Below are 15848 nucleotides of genomic sequence, written 5' to 3' on the forward strand. Positions count from 1 at the left end.
AGATACAGTATATACACTACCGTTCAAAAATTTGGGGTCACTTTGAAATTTCCTTATTTTTGAAAGAAAAGCACTGTTCTTTTCAATGACGATCACTTTAAACTAATCAGAAATCCACTCTATACATTGCTAATGTGGTAAATGACTATTCTAGCTGCAAATGTCTGGTTTTTGGTGCAATATCTCCATAGGTGTATAGAGGCCCATTTCCAGCAACTATCACTCCAGTGTTCTAATGGTACAATGTGTTTGCTCATTGCCTCAGAAGGCTAATGGATGATTAGAAAACCCTTGTACAATCATGTTAGCACAGCTGAAAACAGTTGAGCTCTTTAGAGAAGCTATAAAACTGACCTTCCTTTGAGCAGATTGAGTTTCTGGAGCATCACATTTGTGGGGTCGATTAAATGCTCAAAATGGCCAGAAAAATGTCTTGACTATATTTTCTATTCATTTTACAGCTTATGGTGGGAAATAAAAGTGTGACTTTTTATGGAAAACACAAAATTGTCTGGGTGACCCCAAACTTTTGAACGGTAGTGTAGATGGAAAGGTAGTGTTAGTACTATTAAGGAAAATGACCTACTCGTCATTGTTGAGATCCGTTACTGCTATACTACTCCCAAAGTAAGAGCCCACTTGCTCTCCCGGGATGACAATCGCAGGCTCGAGTTTTGATGGCCCTTTCTTTGCCAGCATCACTGAACCCCTGGAGTCGTTTCTCGGAGCCCCTGTAACCACTGTGTACTCTTTCCTGCTCAACAGCTTCATGTCTTCTGTCACAGAGTAGCCTATAAAACAAAATGACCCAAATACATGTAATTACAACACAGAAATAGTGGCAAACGCGGTTCTAGGGAGAAAATTTGGACATACCCATGTAGCTGTTGCGCCTGTTTAGAGAGCCAAAGTCCTTTTCACTGTAATCCCAGGAGTTGTCTGGGGATGTGTCTCTCCACGTAACGTGCACGTTGCCTGGAAAAAGAAAGAGAAGCTTGCTCAGATTGCAAGCAGTCATGTTAACTAGCTTTGCTGGCTCAGGTGTAGTTATTTGTGCCACTCACCCTGCCATTCAAAACTCCCCGTGCAGCCGATGTAGACGTCGCTGTCCGTCATGCCTGCTGAAATTCCCATGTTACACATGCCTTCCAACTCTATGTCGTTGTTGGGGTTGCACACTTCATATTGGTGCTCCTGCCAGAAGTCGTTTTGGTCAAAGCTCAGGTCGTTACCCCGGACGAAGCATTTGCCCACCATCCGCTGCTGTTCCTCTCCTCCACCCTGCACTATTTTCACATAGCGGTGGCCACATGCCTGCGTGAACAAACTATTCTTCAGACGCTCGACTAACATGAAGATACAGATACAAAAATATGTATATCGAATACACAGTTATTGTGTACTTTGCTGTTATTTATTTAGTTATTCACTGATATTAAACTGGAATTTCAATTGATGGTTCTGTACTTTTTCTCAGTCACTTTTTAAACTGAAATATTGACCATATCAGTGTTGTAGTCGAGTCACTAAACCTCAAGTCCGAGTCAAGTCCAAGTCATTAAAGAAAATTTCGAGTTGAGTCCGCTATTGATCCGAGTCGAGTCCGAGAACAAGACTCCAACCGCAACATTTGACGGTGTCTGTTTCAGCGCCATTAACATTAGTTTGACGTATGAACAGGTGAATGTGCTTCTCTTTGTCAGGGAGTGTGAAGTATTCTGTCAGAGATGGTTGGGAGACGGATGTAAGTGCAGAAGGTGTGTTTATTAATACAAGTAAAGACGGGTCAACAATCCAGAATGGCAGGCAAAATCGTAAAACGGTGAAACAGGAGATAGGTCGAGTGAGACACAAACAGGCTATCGTAGACTCGGCAGAGTCAAAGATGAGAAACAGGAAATCAGGGATTAGGAAACCAAACAAGGAAATAAGGCTCGGTAATGTGTCAGCAACGCAACTCAATACTTCGCAAGTAAAAAGGCGCGCGCTGATTGTGCCTTAATCCTGTGTAGGTGCGAGTTGTTTACGGCGCGCGCACGAGAGTCGCTTGGCGCGTGCGCTGTCTGGAGTGCGCCCGAGAGTCTATCTGATGCACACACCAAGGTGCGGAGGTGTGACACTCTTGCACAAAATTAGTACAAAATGAATGTAGATATAAATATCTTATGCCAAATTATTACGGCATGTTACAAAAAATAAAGAAAAAGTCAGAGTCCTCGTCTCCAATTTACGAGTCTGAATGCAGTTAATGCACGAGTCCGAGTCACCAGTGCTCAAGTCCAAGTCGAGTCACGAGTCCTTAAAATTAGGGCACGAGTCGGACTTGAGCACTACAAGCCTGAACCATATTTATACTAAAGGTCATTTTTTTCACCTCCTTTGCCTTCATTGACACATATGTTCAAAAGACATTCCAGTGGATTTACAGAAGGATTTACACAAACTCTACACCAGTACGAATCCACATTGTCATTCAAGTAAAAGATGGACGTACATATACAAATATGAACAAATTCTGAAATTGAAAACAAAATATTCTGAAATAAAACATTTCTAGAAGTTCTATTTTTATGACGGCGTATTAGACCCATTGTAGGTAAATGTCAGTAACAGCGCTGAAAACCTGAGTTTGGAGCAGCCTCCAAACATGGCCGCTCCGGACTACACTTCCCAAGAGCCACAGCACCACTTGTGAGCAGAATTCTAACCTCAACACCTTTCTCTAATTTACCGGCAATCACCTTCCCTATATAAGCTCAGGTCTCATGCTCTGACTTTGTGAAGTATTGGTCTGTGTCCCCGTGCCTGACTTTACAGAGCTGTTTGACTATCTGCCTGACTTCCCGTTATTGAACTCTGCTTATGTTTATTTCTGACTTTGTTCTCGTGCCTGATCTCTGATATTCTGTTCGCTGATCGCCTGACCTTTGCCCGTCCCTGTCTACGTCTCCAGTTTCCCGATTTGGCTTTGTTTACAGTTTCCGCCGCACCCGCTCTCCTCTGAGTTTGCATCCGTAAGTGCCTGCACCCTGACAGTAAAAAAAAAAGCTATAAACTTTCAAGAAAAAAACTCGGATATTCTCTGAGGTTATAAAGTCATAAATTTGAGCGAGAAAGAAAAAAAAAACCCTCAGAAATTCCGAGATTAAAAAGTCACAAATTTTATGAGGAAAAAAAGAAAACAACTCAGAAAAATAGCATCAAGGAAACAGATCACTTCACTTTTCAAGGTTGGATCAATATCACAGTATAAATGCTACGGCTGAGCAAAGAGTTACAGGGAATGTCATCTTTCCTCCTTGCTCATGTAATTTCAAAGAATAAAGCGATAAGACATTTCTCAGAATGCACTGCAGTCAGGAAGTATGTGATTGTTATCTCAGAGAATAGCTGAGCTTTTTTCCCCCCCGAGTAAATTTCTGACTTTTGAATCTCAGAATTTCTGAGTTTTTTTCCCCCTGCAAATTTATGACTTTATAATCTCAGAGAATACCTAAGTTTTTTTTTCTCGTAAATTTACGACTTTAATCTTGAAAATAATTTTTTTCTTGGCTCCATATAGTTTTTTTTAAACTAGGCCCTATAATGGCTGTAATACACTTTTGTAATTTATCACTCAAGTTATGACTCGAAATATACTTTGTGATGAAAAATATACTTTTGCGCGATTAAGCCAAGAAGCCTTTATTTGTCACACATGTCCAGGTCACATTAAAATGACCTGTAATTCAATGTGAGATTAAAATAACTGCCATTAGATAAATTCCAGAATGGCATACTGAAGAAATACCTTGCTCCTTTTTAAATAATATTTTGCAACCATGCAATTATCACTTAGAAATTATCACATCATCGCCGAGGTTGAAACATGGCATGTATCAGTGATTAAAGAGTCTTGTAGTGAAGATAAATGGCTCGGTCACACCTTTATGCACCTGAAAAAAATCCCTTAATACAAAGAAAGGAATTATTTGTACAGTAGATACTGGTATAGTCTAGGTAGGATGCAGCTAGTTTCTCTCACGCAAAAGTTTAGTTATTTTTAGCAACTATAGAAAAGATAGTTTAGGGACTGTTTCAAAAGCATAGTTGTTTTATTGAATAACACCAACTAACTCCTACAACTAGGTCCAGTGTATATATGCTGAAGTTTCTTATACCTTATTTTACAGAGACACACCAACCCCACCTCCAGCACTAATGTCTCTTATGCTGTAAGTTCTAATAAATCTGTTTGTAAGGGTGTTTTCACACTTGGTCCCTTTCAGCCATCTAACCGAACTCAGATCGATGACTCAGAATTTTTTGCGCATATGTAAACACTCCAACCGTACCCAGACCCCTTTAAAGCGAACCGAACTGAGACCACCTCAGGAGGTGGTCTCAGTACAGTTCGATAAAAATCAACGGTACGGTTCGCCTAATCTGCGCATTGTGAACAAAAAGCGCACCGGGTTCAGTTCACCTTTTTCACTGTAGTTTAACCTTCTTCGTTTGCCGTAGTTGGTCACGTGACTGTAGCAGGGAAACTCAACTTCCTTTTGGAACTTACCACAGCCGCTTTACAGTTCTCTGAACTTACTGACTGATGAGTCGGCCACAATAAAAAAGTGATAAATAAATTTAATAAATAAATAAATACATTTATTTTCCTTAATCCGCACTATTTTGATCAAAGAATACAGCAGGGCAAGCATGGCAGCAGATATTTTGATTCAGGAGAAAATTACCCAGAATTCCGTGCACTGGGGGTCTGAGGGCTCTAGAGGACCTGGTGTGAACAGAAAGAGGACTGAGGCCCCATCAAAGCTTAACTGGACCAGAAAGAGAACCCAGTCCTCTTTGTAATAAATTCACAGTGTGAACACAAAAATAACTGAGTTCTTTTTCTGTTGGTCCACTTTTTGGTCCACTTAAAGAGGACTGAGTCTGGTTCCTTTAAAGGGGACCAGGTGTGAAAACACCCTAAGAGTCAAAAGCAGGCTCAGTTTTGACCTTGTGCTCATTTCATTTAATTCTACTTTAATTATTAGGCTTAGATTTTACTGCTTAAATTCTGAATTGCATTTTTTTTTAACACTAACTAGGTTTTACTTTGGAACGTATACAGTCCTTTCATTCACAATAGAAAGATATTTAAGTGGAAGATGCATTTTTTCTGTGTGTGTGTGTGCCTCTGACAGAATCCTTCGTCCGTCAAAAATGTCCTCTCGGGAAATCACTCACCATATGACGAGACTGTAAATGATTTGAAAAAAAAATCTCTTTTGAAGCAGAATACTCTGCTGACTAGAAACAGATGTGAGGCACGTTTGCAGCAGAGCTTCACATGTGGTTGAAACGTGAGTCTGTCAAAGTGCCCTCTCCGAAAAACCACAAGGATTGCGGTCACCACTTCAGCTGTTGTTACAGTTTACCATCATGGACAAACATCGCTGCACAGTACAGTACTTGAAAATTCTGAAATTCTGCAGGTAATTTCCATCTCCAAAGGTCATTTTTGGAGCAAAGAAACACAAAAATCTGAGCTTTGACTTTTGGATTATTGTGGACCCTGATTGTGCAACAGTCCATATACAGGTATATACACTCACGACCACTTTATTAGGTACATCCATACACCTGTTGCTGTTTTATGCAGTTCTCCAATCAGCCGATCGCTCGACAGCAGCACAATGCATCAAATCATGCAAATCAAGACCTTCAGTTAATGTCCACTTCAGACATCAGAATGGGAAAAATTGTGATCTCAAAGTGTGACTTACTTTCACTGTAGCATGGGTGCTGGTTTGAGCCAGATGGACTGGTTTGAGTATTTCAGAAACTGCTGATCTCCTGGGGTTTTCACACACAACAGTCTCTAGAGTTTACACAAAATGGTGCGAAAAACAAAAAACATCGAACGAGTGACAGTTCTGTGGGTGGAAACAAGCGCCTTGTTGAGAAGAGAGGTCAGGGGGAAATGGACAGATTGGTTTGAGCTGCCAGGAAGGATACAGCAACTCATAGCAACTCTTTACAACCGTGGTAAACAGAAAAGCATCTCAGCATGCAACAGCAGAAGACCACATTGGGTTCCACTCCTGCAGCCAAGAACAGGGATCTTCGAATCAAGAACAAGTTCCTATTAAAGTGGCTGGTGAGTGTATATTTGTTTGTCATATCTACTTCCTCCCTCTTGAAGCACTACAGGTACAAAGGTTGCCATACTGTAAGTTCCTCCACTGCATTAAACAGGTACATGGTGTGTTCTAATGATCTGCCTTACCAATACTCGTCCACCAGGATGCTCTCTTTGACTGGCTACAGTCACTCCAAGCCACATGCCTTCTATAATCTCCGATGGCTCCGCTACACACAAGAAAAAGCAAACCAGAAAGAACATATTGAAGAAATGTACGATATCATATATACATATATACATACATACACACACAGGTATACAGTCCTAACCTGTCCACATGGAATATTATTAAAAGCGAATTCCTGTGACTTCCTCATAAATATAATGATATTGAATACTAATTATTCATATTATTATATTAATTAGTTATCAAACCCGTACACTGCAGTGTCACTGAATTCTCGATTCTGATTGGTCAGAAGGTGTTGATTAATTTTCTGCAAAAGCAGCTCCGACAGTGTTCTAACATGTTATCATTTCTCTAGTAACATCTTACACAGCATGCTGCATATAAAATAATTTATTTAATATATATATATATTTTTTTAATTTTTGATACGGTGATGCTTTCTATAAGATGTTTAGTTAACATTTTTGGAAATGGTCTCCAGTGCCAGCCCTTTGTAACATGCAGAATTAAAGCAGTACGTTTTCCAATCCAGGAAAGTCTTCACAACAGAGGACTTTTTGGCTTCATGGTTATTTTTAGGTTTCTGGGTAGCATGACAAGATGTATGATAGAAATACATGTTTGGCATGCTTGAAACTGGAACAGGCAGGCTGTTCTGATTGCTACTTGTTTTGGTTAGTTAAATCCTTGAGATTTATCTTCGCTTGCACATTCTGCTCTCTGCTTAATGAAGGTTATGTTAACCAGTAATGCCTTTCTCCTTTCATAAGACTATAATCCTGACGGGTGATGTAATGGTACATGATGTCTGTCTTCTTTCATACAGTAGTGTAGTCTAAACCAGTGATGTAATGCTTCATCATCCATTTGCATTATACATAGATAACTTAGGGCGGCACGGTGGTGTAGTGGTTAGCGCTGTCACCTCACAGCAAGAAGGTCCAGGTTCGAGCCCCGTGGCTGGCGAGGGCCTTTCTGTGCGGAGTTTGCATGTTCTCCCCGTGTCCGCGTGGGTTTCCTCCGGGTGCTCCGGTTTCCCCCACAGTCCAAAGACATGCAGGTTAGGTTAACTGGTGACTCTAAATTGACCGTAGGTGTGAATGTGAGTGTGAATGGTTGTCTGTGTCTATGTGTCAGCCCTGTGATGACCTGGCGACTTGTCCAGGGTGTACCCCACCTTTCACCCGTAGTCAGCTGGGATAGGCTCCAGCTTTCCTGCGACCCTGTAGAACAAGATGAAGCGGCTAGAGATAATGAGATGAGATGAGATAGATAACTTAGCTTCGTCAATTAAATCATCATCATCATCCAATCACATAGCTACAACACCAGTGTTGGAAATTAGCACCCACTACCTGCCAAATGCAGGTGATTTTGTGTAGTGACGGGTGAATTTGCTCAACCTACCAATCATAGTGGCGGGTAAATAAAAGTAGCATATACAAAGAAATAATGCAATTGTAACAGAACTATTTGTGACCTGTGGTTGGTAGAAGAGAGCAAATGGACTTGCTTGAAGATTCTTGAAAACGTTTCGCCTCTCATCCGAAAGGCTTCCTCAGTTCTGCCTGACTAATAGGGAGTATCAGGTATTTATCCTCTCATGGATCATCATAGAATCAGACTCAGAATTCTGATGGCTGCATTGTAGGTGGCTGATAAAAGATGTCATTTTTGTCAACCTGGAACGGCCATCACTGAACAGAGGTGGGTGTCTAAGACATCTTTTATCAGCCACCTACAATGCAGCCATCAGAATTTTGAGTCCGATTCTATGATGATCCATGAGAGGATAAATATCTGATACTCCCTATTAGTCAGGCAGAACTGAGGAAGCCTTTTGGATGAGAGGCGAAACGTTTTCAAGAATCTTCAAGCAAGTCCAGTTGCTCTCTTCTACCAACCACAGATTACTATGTACCTGGATGACTGAGAATCTTCACAGACAGACAACTATTTGTGACATTCCACAACGCAGACTAAATCATGAGTCTTCTTGTTTCACTCGGACACTTTAATGAGGGCACAATCTCCTCGTTAAAGTGTCCGAGTGAAACAAGAAGACTCGGATTGAATGTGGCAACTTGAGCACAGAACACTAAGTAGTGCAAGCTTGAGCATAGAACGCTGACTACCATCTGATGGTTAAAGAGAATTGCCTCAGGTCAAGCAGCCTAAGCTAGTGTTGCAGAAAACAAACAAAAATTGTACATCGTAGGCAGTGGCGTGCACAGATAGACACGAGGTGGTGCTCAAGCAGCTGCCCCTCTGCCCTCTGTCCAAAAAAGTGCCCTTTTGAATTTTTTTTTTTTTTTACAGTTTACTGAGGCCAATGTCGACATGATCTTTTAAAAAAGCCGCGGCATTAAAAGCATGTGTGAAAATAATGTCCCGATGTGTGCCCCCTCCGCACACACACCGGACCTCTGTTTCTCTTGATCTGTCACGTGAACAAGCGTGCAGTGCATTCAATGTGAGGTTGCAGCAGCATAGCGTCCTGGAAGCCACGGCCTTGTCGTAGCGCAGACAACACATCGGGCGGTCAGTCAGCTCTTCCCCTGCCCCACCAGCCAGGTAACACATGAATCGAGTGAAAATGTATTGTTTGCCCTCTAAGCCCAAGCTGTAATTATTTTGTCGCGAAGTAGCCCGTCGCATACAGAAACAACTGCACATGGCAGCCTTTGCCAGCTTATTTGCTCCCTTTCCATATGGAGAAACAAACCGAACAACATTTTAAATGTAGCCTAAACCATTGAGGCAACCCCACTCTCCATCAATTCCGACCTGTTTTATAACATGATTAAGAATATCACGTTATGCTAGTATGCACGCCGTTATGCAAATAAAAGAGAGCTCCGTTGAGCCCATTGAGTGTGTATATTTCGTTACAAATTTTAAGATGATCTCACGGAAATCTGTGAATAAACAGTCTTGAGACTCAAGTCAGTGACAGGAAGATCAGACTTTCAGACTTTATCAGACTTTTTAAAGATGGAACTACAGAAAAATACCCAAAACTTTGATATGATTATGAACACAAGAGGAGGGTTAAATCTCAGACTTTTATAATAAGGTGTTCCACATGCGCAAAAAAGTGCCCTTTTTTCCCCCCAGAGCACTTGCCCCCCAAAATGTCTGTGCACGCCACTGATCGTAGGGGTTAAGAGGTCTATGGAGAAAACCTCCCAGAAGACCAAGGCCAAAGAAGCAAAGGTCGTAAAACATTTTCTTTTAAACGAGAAGTGGAGAAAAGCCAACAACAGAGTCCTGTGAATAGTTTGTGTTTGTTTGTTTTTTTAAATCTGCCAAACTCCTCAAATGCAACTTCCATCAATTTCATTTGTGTGTGTGCGTGCGTGCATTAAAGGGAGACAGACAGAGTGTCAGCATTTTCGTCAAGTTTAAATATTTAACTGCAGAAATAAAATGGCCTATAATTAAGCTTGAATATTGTAACTTGAATATTGTATTATTGTTCACATGCAGTTACACACCACTGTTGAACACACCACTCACACTGCAATCTTTTCACAGTGGCCAATAATGCACTATTGCCTTACGATGTTTACAATGTCTCTCGCACACACAAGGTTTACATTTACTTATTTATTCCCTTTCACATTGTACTACCTCAATATGCACACTCAACTCTGCACCTTGTGTTGCTTGTGTCTGTACTTTATGTTGTTTGTGTCGTTTATTGTCTGTCTATTGTCATTTACTGTCTGCAGTGTTGCACTCGTTCCACCTTGCACTTTATGTTGTTATATGCAGATCTGTAGTCCTGTGATGTTTAATGTAGCACCATGGTCCTGGAGAAACGTAGTTTTGTTTTAACTGTGTATTGTACCAACTGTATATGGTTGAAATGACAAATGAAAAGACTTTGTCCTTGACCTTGACACTTTCAGTTAAAACAAGAAAGTGGCTGGTAAAAAAAACAAAAACAAAAAAACACACAAAAAACCCAAGATCAACTGTGAGCTACTGCTCACTTACGTATCCCTCTGCTCTCACTTATATCAGAATGCAAGCCATCGAAGAAATAGGACACTTATTATGAATGTTGACTTCAACAAATAATTAACCCCGAAACAAGTAAGTAAAGAACAGTGTTCGCCCCAGGGATTTCAAACAGCATCCTGGTAAACTGTCATTTTGAAATAGCATTTTGCTTCCTGAAATAGCATCAAAATCCATGCTATATGTTTCATAAATACATTCAATCGGTAAACAGGAAGTCGATATGCGACAGACCTGAAAACGGTATACACGGTATAGAGCCCCAAGCTGAAGCTCGGTACCAAATATCAGGCAGTTGTGATTTGTAGTTGCTGAGAAAAATGTTATGAAAATTTTGTAAATCCATCCTATATGTTTCAAAAATACATTCAGTCGGTAAACAGGAAGTCGATGTGTGACAGACCTGAAAATGGTATGCATGATATAGAACGCCAAGCTGAAGTTTGTTGCCAAGTGGCTATGGTTAGTGGTTGCTGAGAAAAAGGGTGTTTTGGATGGACGGAGATACAGACGGATGGACAGACAGAGGTAAACCAGTATACCCCCCTCCTTTGGAACAGGGGTATAAAAAATTGAGTGGCTGGTAGATTTTGGACTCCACCAGCTACAATGGCAGGTGGATAAAAAAGTTAATTTCCAACCCTGCACAACACACTTGAATGTGAATATATACTCATGTGTAGAGATGGATTGCCATGCCGTAGCCATAGTAACCATTTATGAACCATCTTCTCCCTTTCACTGTACAGCATTGAACACACCAATCCCTGTACTTGATGCCATGTTCTATCTCCGCCCATTCTTCTGACTCCCTGTAATGGTATTGGATACAGAGATAATACCGGATACCAAATACAGTGACGTCACGACTGTGCTTTAAACCTGCGGCGGAATCGAAATTCCTTTTCTCTGGCGGTGGGTTTCCACGCGTGAAAGAGACGTCGTTACATCTGTGCTACAGGAGAACAAAGGACAAAGAACGAGCTATTGATACCGGACCTTTAGCCAAAATTCAATGTATTTGATCTTCGCATAGTTGTAATAATAACTGAACCGGTTAGTTACTGCAGCCCACGCAGTATTTGAAAGAGAAAAGGCGACCGTATCCCTTTTCCCTTTCACAACGTCGACGATCTACAAACAAGATTCATACTGTACATGTCAACTTTAGTTACCCATGCCCTTACAAAATCTGTACTTTTCCCTTACATACACCCATGAGCCCTTATACACGAGAAAAAAATTCCAATATATAATCCAAAGCACTGATTTTTTTTATTCCACATTATACACTCCTATTGTAATAGGTATATTTATCACACTGCATCAAGTTAAAGGGATCAAATAAGCAGGTACTGAATAAAAAGAAATTTTAGATCCCAGAGAAAACAACTGAATTAAAAAGGACTATATGTCCAGTCAAGTAAACAATTATCTACTAAAGAGAATGACTGAACTATAAACTTAATTTACATTGTATCGGTAATACCAGAATTATTGATCCAAATAAAATGTATTAATATTAAATAGTTCATAAAAATTACAAAGTTCTATTTGACAAGTGTTGACATCACCTACCTGTACAATATTATATTCCACTAAAGAAAATTACTTGAAATATAACAGTAGCAGTGTTGTATAGTAACGAAGTAAAAATACTTCACTACTGTACTTAAGTACATTTTGGGAGATTTTGTACTTTACTTGAGTTTTCAAATTTTTGAGAACTTTCACTTTTACTTCACTATATTTTTTAACTTAATTGCATACTTTTACTCCGATACATTTTCAAAGAGCGGTTTAGTTACTCGTTACAAAAAAAGAAAGGAAAAAAAACGTGTTTTAACCCCACTGACTGCAACGAAGTCAGGACGTGCCTGGGTTTTACAGTTTCAAGTGATGGCGGGGGTTATGTGCAAGGATGACCTCAAAGGAGGTTTAAGTTAGAGGGGAAGAATAAAAAGGTCAAGGGTAAAAGTGTGTATTGGGGATGGGGAAGTGGCAAGGGCGCAGATAGCACGGGGGACGGGGGGGGACATGTCCCCCCAGATTTATAGTGACCCCCATCTGTCCCTCCCACCCACCGTCCCTACGTAAGGCGCTACACATGGGTAGAAAAAGTGAGGATTAATGTTCCGTTAGTTAGACTAACTTACACTGCAGCACAAAGTTGAAATGGCAGCAGCAGCAGCAGCCTTGTCTGTGATCAATCCACATTTTCCCCTTCTTGAATCGGTGTAGGCTGGAGCAGATCCTTGCAGAGTTGGGAAAGCAAGGTGTTCATTTTCCACGTAATTCTCGGTTAATAACACTGCACAGCTCATCCATTTGATAGCAACGGTGTTTCTGCTGCGACTAATGGTGCGTTCAGTTGTACTCGTAAGTTGGAAGTTTGAAGTCGGAAAAGCATTGAAATCCAGCATCTCCCAGCATAAACGTTGGGGTTTTCGTTTCATTTCATTAACTGTCCATTTTTTTCGAATTCCATGTTCCATGATGTCCCAGTTTTTAAACTGGGAAGCGCTCAGTTCTGAGGTTATGTTGTTCGGAGCTCCAAGTTCCGACTTCCGATGTAAATGTAACGCACCATCTCGACCCCGGGGTCCTAAGGGGAGCTGGGGACTTTGCCTGTCGTGGTAACCATAGTGATCATAAACAACTGTCTAATGACCGAGCTGGTGATCTTTCTGCCACATTAAGCCAGAGAAGAGGGGAAAAAAAAATCACAGCGTTTGTTTCAAGAACCAAAAGATGTAAATATCCTATGCCTGTTGCCTTTCCCAGATGTGACAAATACTTGTTTTGTAATGTTGAGTAGCTAGTCTGATAATAGTAAGAAGGAATTTGGACTTACCTGAAGTAGGCTAAATGTAAAATAACAGCATTCTAGGCTGTAGGTGAATATATTTTAATGTTGTTATTTTTATGTATAATGTTATTTTAGTAAGCAGCAACTGTTAACTGAAATTATGAGATTCAAGATGTTAACATTGTCCTCCTGGCCTGCAGGCAATCCCTGGTGGGGTCAACAATGAAAAAACAAAAAACAATTAGTGTTTTTTCAAAAACCGAGCAATGTTGACCAGGTAGGCCTTTGTCTACCAATGTTCATTCAGTTAGAAAACTCACAATTCGAATGTATATTGAAGCTTCAGTACACACACACACACACACACACACACACACATATTTTATATATATATATATATATATATATATAAATAAAATATGCATTTACACAAAATGGAATCATTTGCTGACAGCTCAGTCCCCCCCAGTTCAAAAATCCTATCTGCGCCCCTGGGAAGTGGGGCTTGAATGTGCAAAAAGAAAATCTGTTGGTGCTATGTTAAATGTTAAGATTTAGTTTATAAAGTGCAATAACGGTAGCAGCTCTTTTTTGTTTTATATTTTGTCTTGATGGTGTGATGTACGCCTCATTTTCAGTACTATTTTATTTTTCAAAAAAAGGTTTCAAACTGGACTCTAAATTGACTGTAGGTGTGAATGTGAATGGTTGTCTGTGTCTATGTGTCAGCCCTGTGATGACCTGGCGACTTGTCCAGGGTGTACCCCGCCTTTCGCCCGTAGTCAGCTGGGATGGGCTCCAGCTTGCCTGCGACCCTGTAGAACAGGATAAAGCGGCTAGACATAATGAGATGAGATGAGGTTTCAAACTGTGGTCACCCTCTTCAGATGCCAGATAAGCTTCAGTTTTCTCCAAATTACTTTTTTCTTTTGATTATTATGACAGCAATTGGTCGTGTATGCACCTCCATAGTTTATAAAGTGCAATAACAGTAGCAGCTTTTTTTAATGTTTTTTTTGCTTAATGGTGTGATGTATGCCTAATTTTCAGTACTTTCTCTTAGTTTAAAAAAACAAAGGAAAAAAATGAGAAAAAAAAAAAGTGTCAAAACTGTGGTCTCCATCTTCAGATGCCAGATAGGCAGCTTCATTTTTCTCCCAATTTATTTTTTTCTTGTTTATAATGGTTGTGTGTGCACCTCTATTTTCAGCAGTGTAATTGCTTGTCATGAACCATTGGTAACAAATTACCTTCAGTTTACCAAAATATTAAAAATATTACAAATACAAATATTACAAATTACAAGGTCATTGTTGAAGAATGGAAAAAGATTGATGTTGCAAAATGTCGCCAACTTGTTCATTCCATGCCTAGAAGACTTGGTGCCGTCATTAAAAATCATGGAGGCCATACAAAGTACTAGATGTAGAAGTAATAACATTTATTTATTAGTAGAATAGTGACAAGCCAAAATCGTCCACAGTTCAAAATATAACTTTTTGGATTTATATAATTTTGCTCACTGAATGTGTAATAATATTATCTTAAAATTATAATTAATTTGTGTGAGATTTGTTTCAACTTGGCAGTTTTTACGGTTCATTTTACCTTTCACACTTAACAATAGTGCGATAGCTGTGACTTTGCATTTTCACTTGCCACATGTTTCAAATTCCTAATAATAGGATATCAGTCACACACAGGCAGTGTAAATAACTTACACATAATATGATTTATCTGATATCATTAATGAGTTCTTGAGAACATGAGAGAAAGAGTTCGCATGAAGCCACATGTGTATTCAAGGAAAAAAGATCAGATAAATGCTCTGTGCCTTGTCGGAAAAAAAAAGGTACAATGTTTGCATAGAGATACGCCCTGATTATTTTTCATTCAACATAAACAACTGACACAGGCATGGGCAGGGCATGTGCTGTGGTATGGCGGTTATTTCAGGATTTCTGCATTTAACATTGACATTTCACAGACCACAAAGGTGGTGGTGACTGATTAAAATGGCAACACATACCAAAGCAAATAAGAGTGTAATTATCACAGCATCGCTGGGTGTGAAATCTCAGAGAGGGTGTGAAACGACATTTCTAACAGGTGTTATTAAATAGTAGTGTAATGAAATCAAACACACCCTTGTTTATGCCAAATGGGACGATTCTTAATTCTAAAAGAAGTGCAACGAGTAGTGCGCCTGGTACAACTCATTTCTGTTCCAACATTCATGCAGGTACCGTATTTGCGTGTAACTGATCACCGCTCATCTGTGTGAGGGCGAGGGGAACTAGTCTTTTGGACATAATAATCTGTGGTGAGACACTCCGACACATGTGTGCCAAAACTTGTTGAAACGTTTTATTAAATAAAAAAAAAAAGACTGAGGAAAAAAAATACTGAAGTGGGTTTGGGGAACTCTTATGCTTTTATTAGTCATATGGAAAACTAGTTTACTTCTATCGAGTCAGTGTTTTGGTTTGCAGAAGTGGTGAAAGGACCAAAGCTCTTTATTCAAGTAAAAGTGTGACAAATTCTTCAGTTAAATAAGTACAAGAAAGAATCCAAAAGGACAACATACACATACTTTAGTTACAGATGGTAAATTAATCACCTTTTCACCAAGGAATATAGGAAAACATTAGCTAAGGCTGAGTAACAGCTCTCAAATCTTAGCTTGCTAAACCTAACAA

At 39.9% G+C, this 15848-nt stretch overlaps 1 protein-coding gene across 1 annotated transcript in view; it reads right to left on the reverse strand.

The window, feature by feature from the left end:
- itga3b (integrin, alpha 3b) overlaps nucleotides 1–15848 on the reverse strand; it is a 157697-nt gene that overhangs the window by 43578 nt on the left and 98271 nt on the right. The window contains exons 3-6 of the mRNA XM_060939557.1: nucleotides 6269–6351; nucleotides 1065–1314; nucleotides 877–975; nucleotides 587–791 (exon numbers count right to left, since the gene is read on the reverse strand). Coding sequence (XP_060795540.1) covers nucleotides 587–791; nucleotides 877–975; nucleotides 1065–1314; nucleotides 6269–6351 — 637 coding nt within the window. The remainder of the gene's footprint in view (nucleotides 1–586; nucleotides 792–876; nucleotides 976–1064; nucleotides 1315–6268; nucleotides 6352–15848) is intronic.

The sequence above is a fragment of the Neoarius graeffei genome, chromosome 14 (assembly GCF_027579695.1).
Source record: "Neoarius graeffei isolate fNeoGra1 chromosome 14, fNeoGra1.pri, whole genome shotgun sequence".
Lineage (NCBI taxonomy): Eukaryota > Metazoa > Chordata > Actinopteri > Siluriformes > Ariidae > Neoarius > Neoarius graeffei.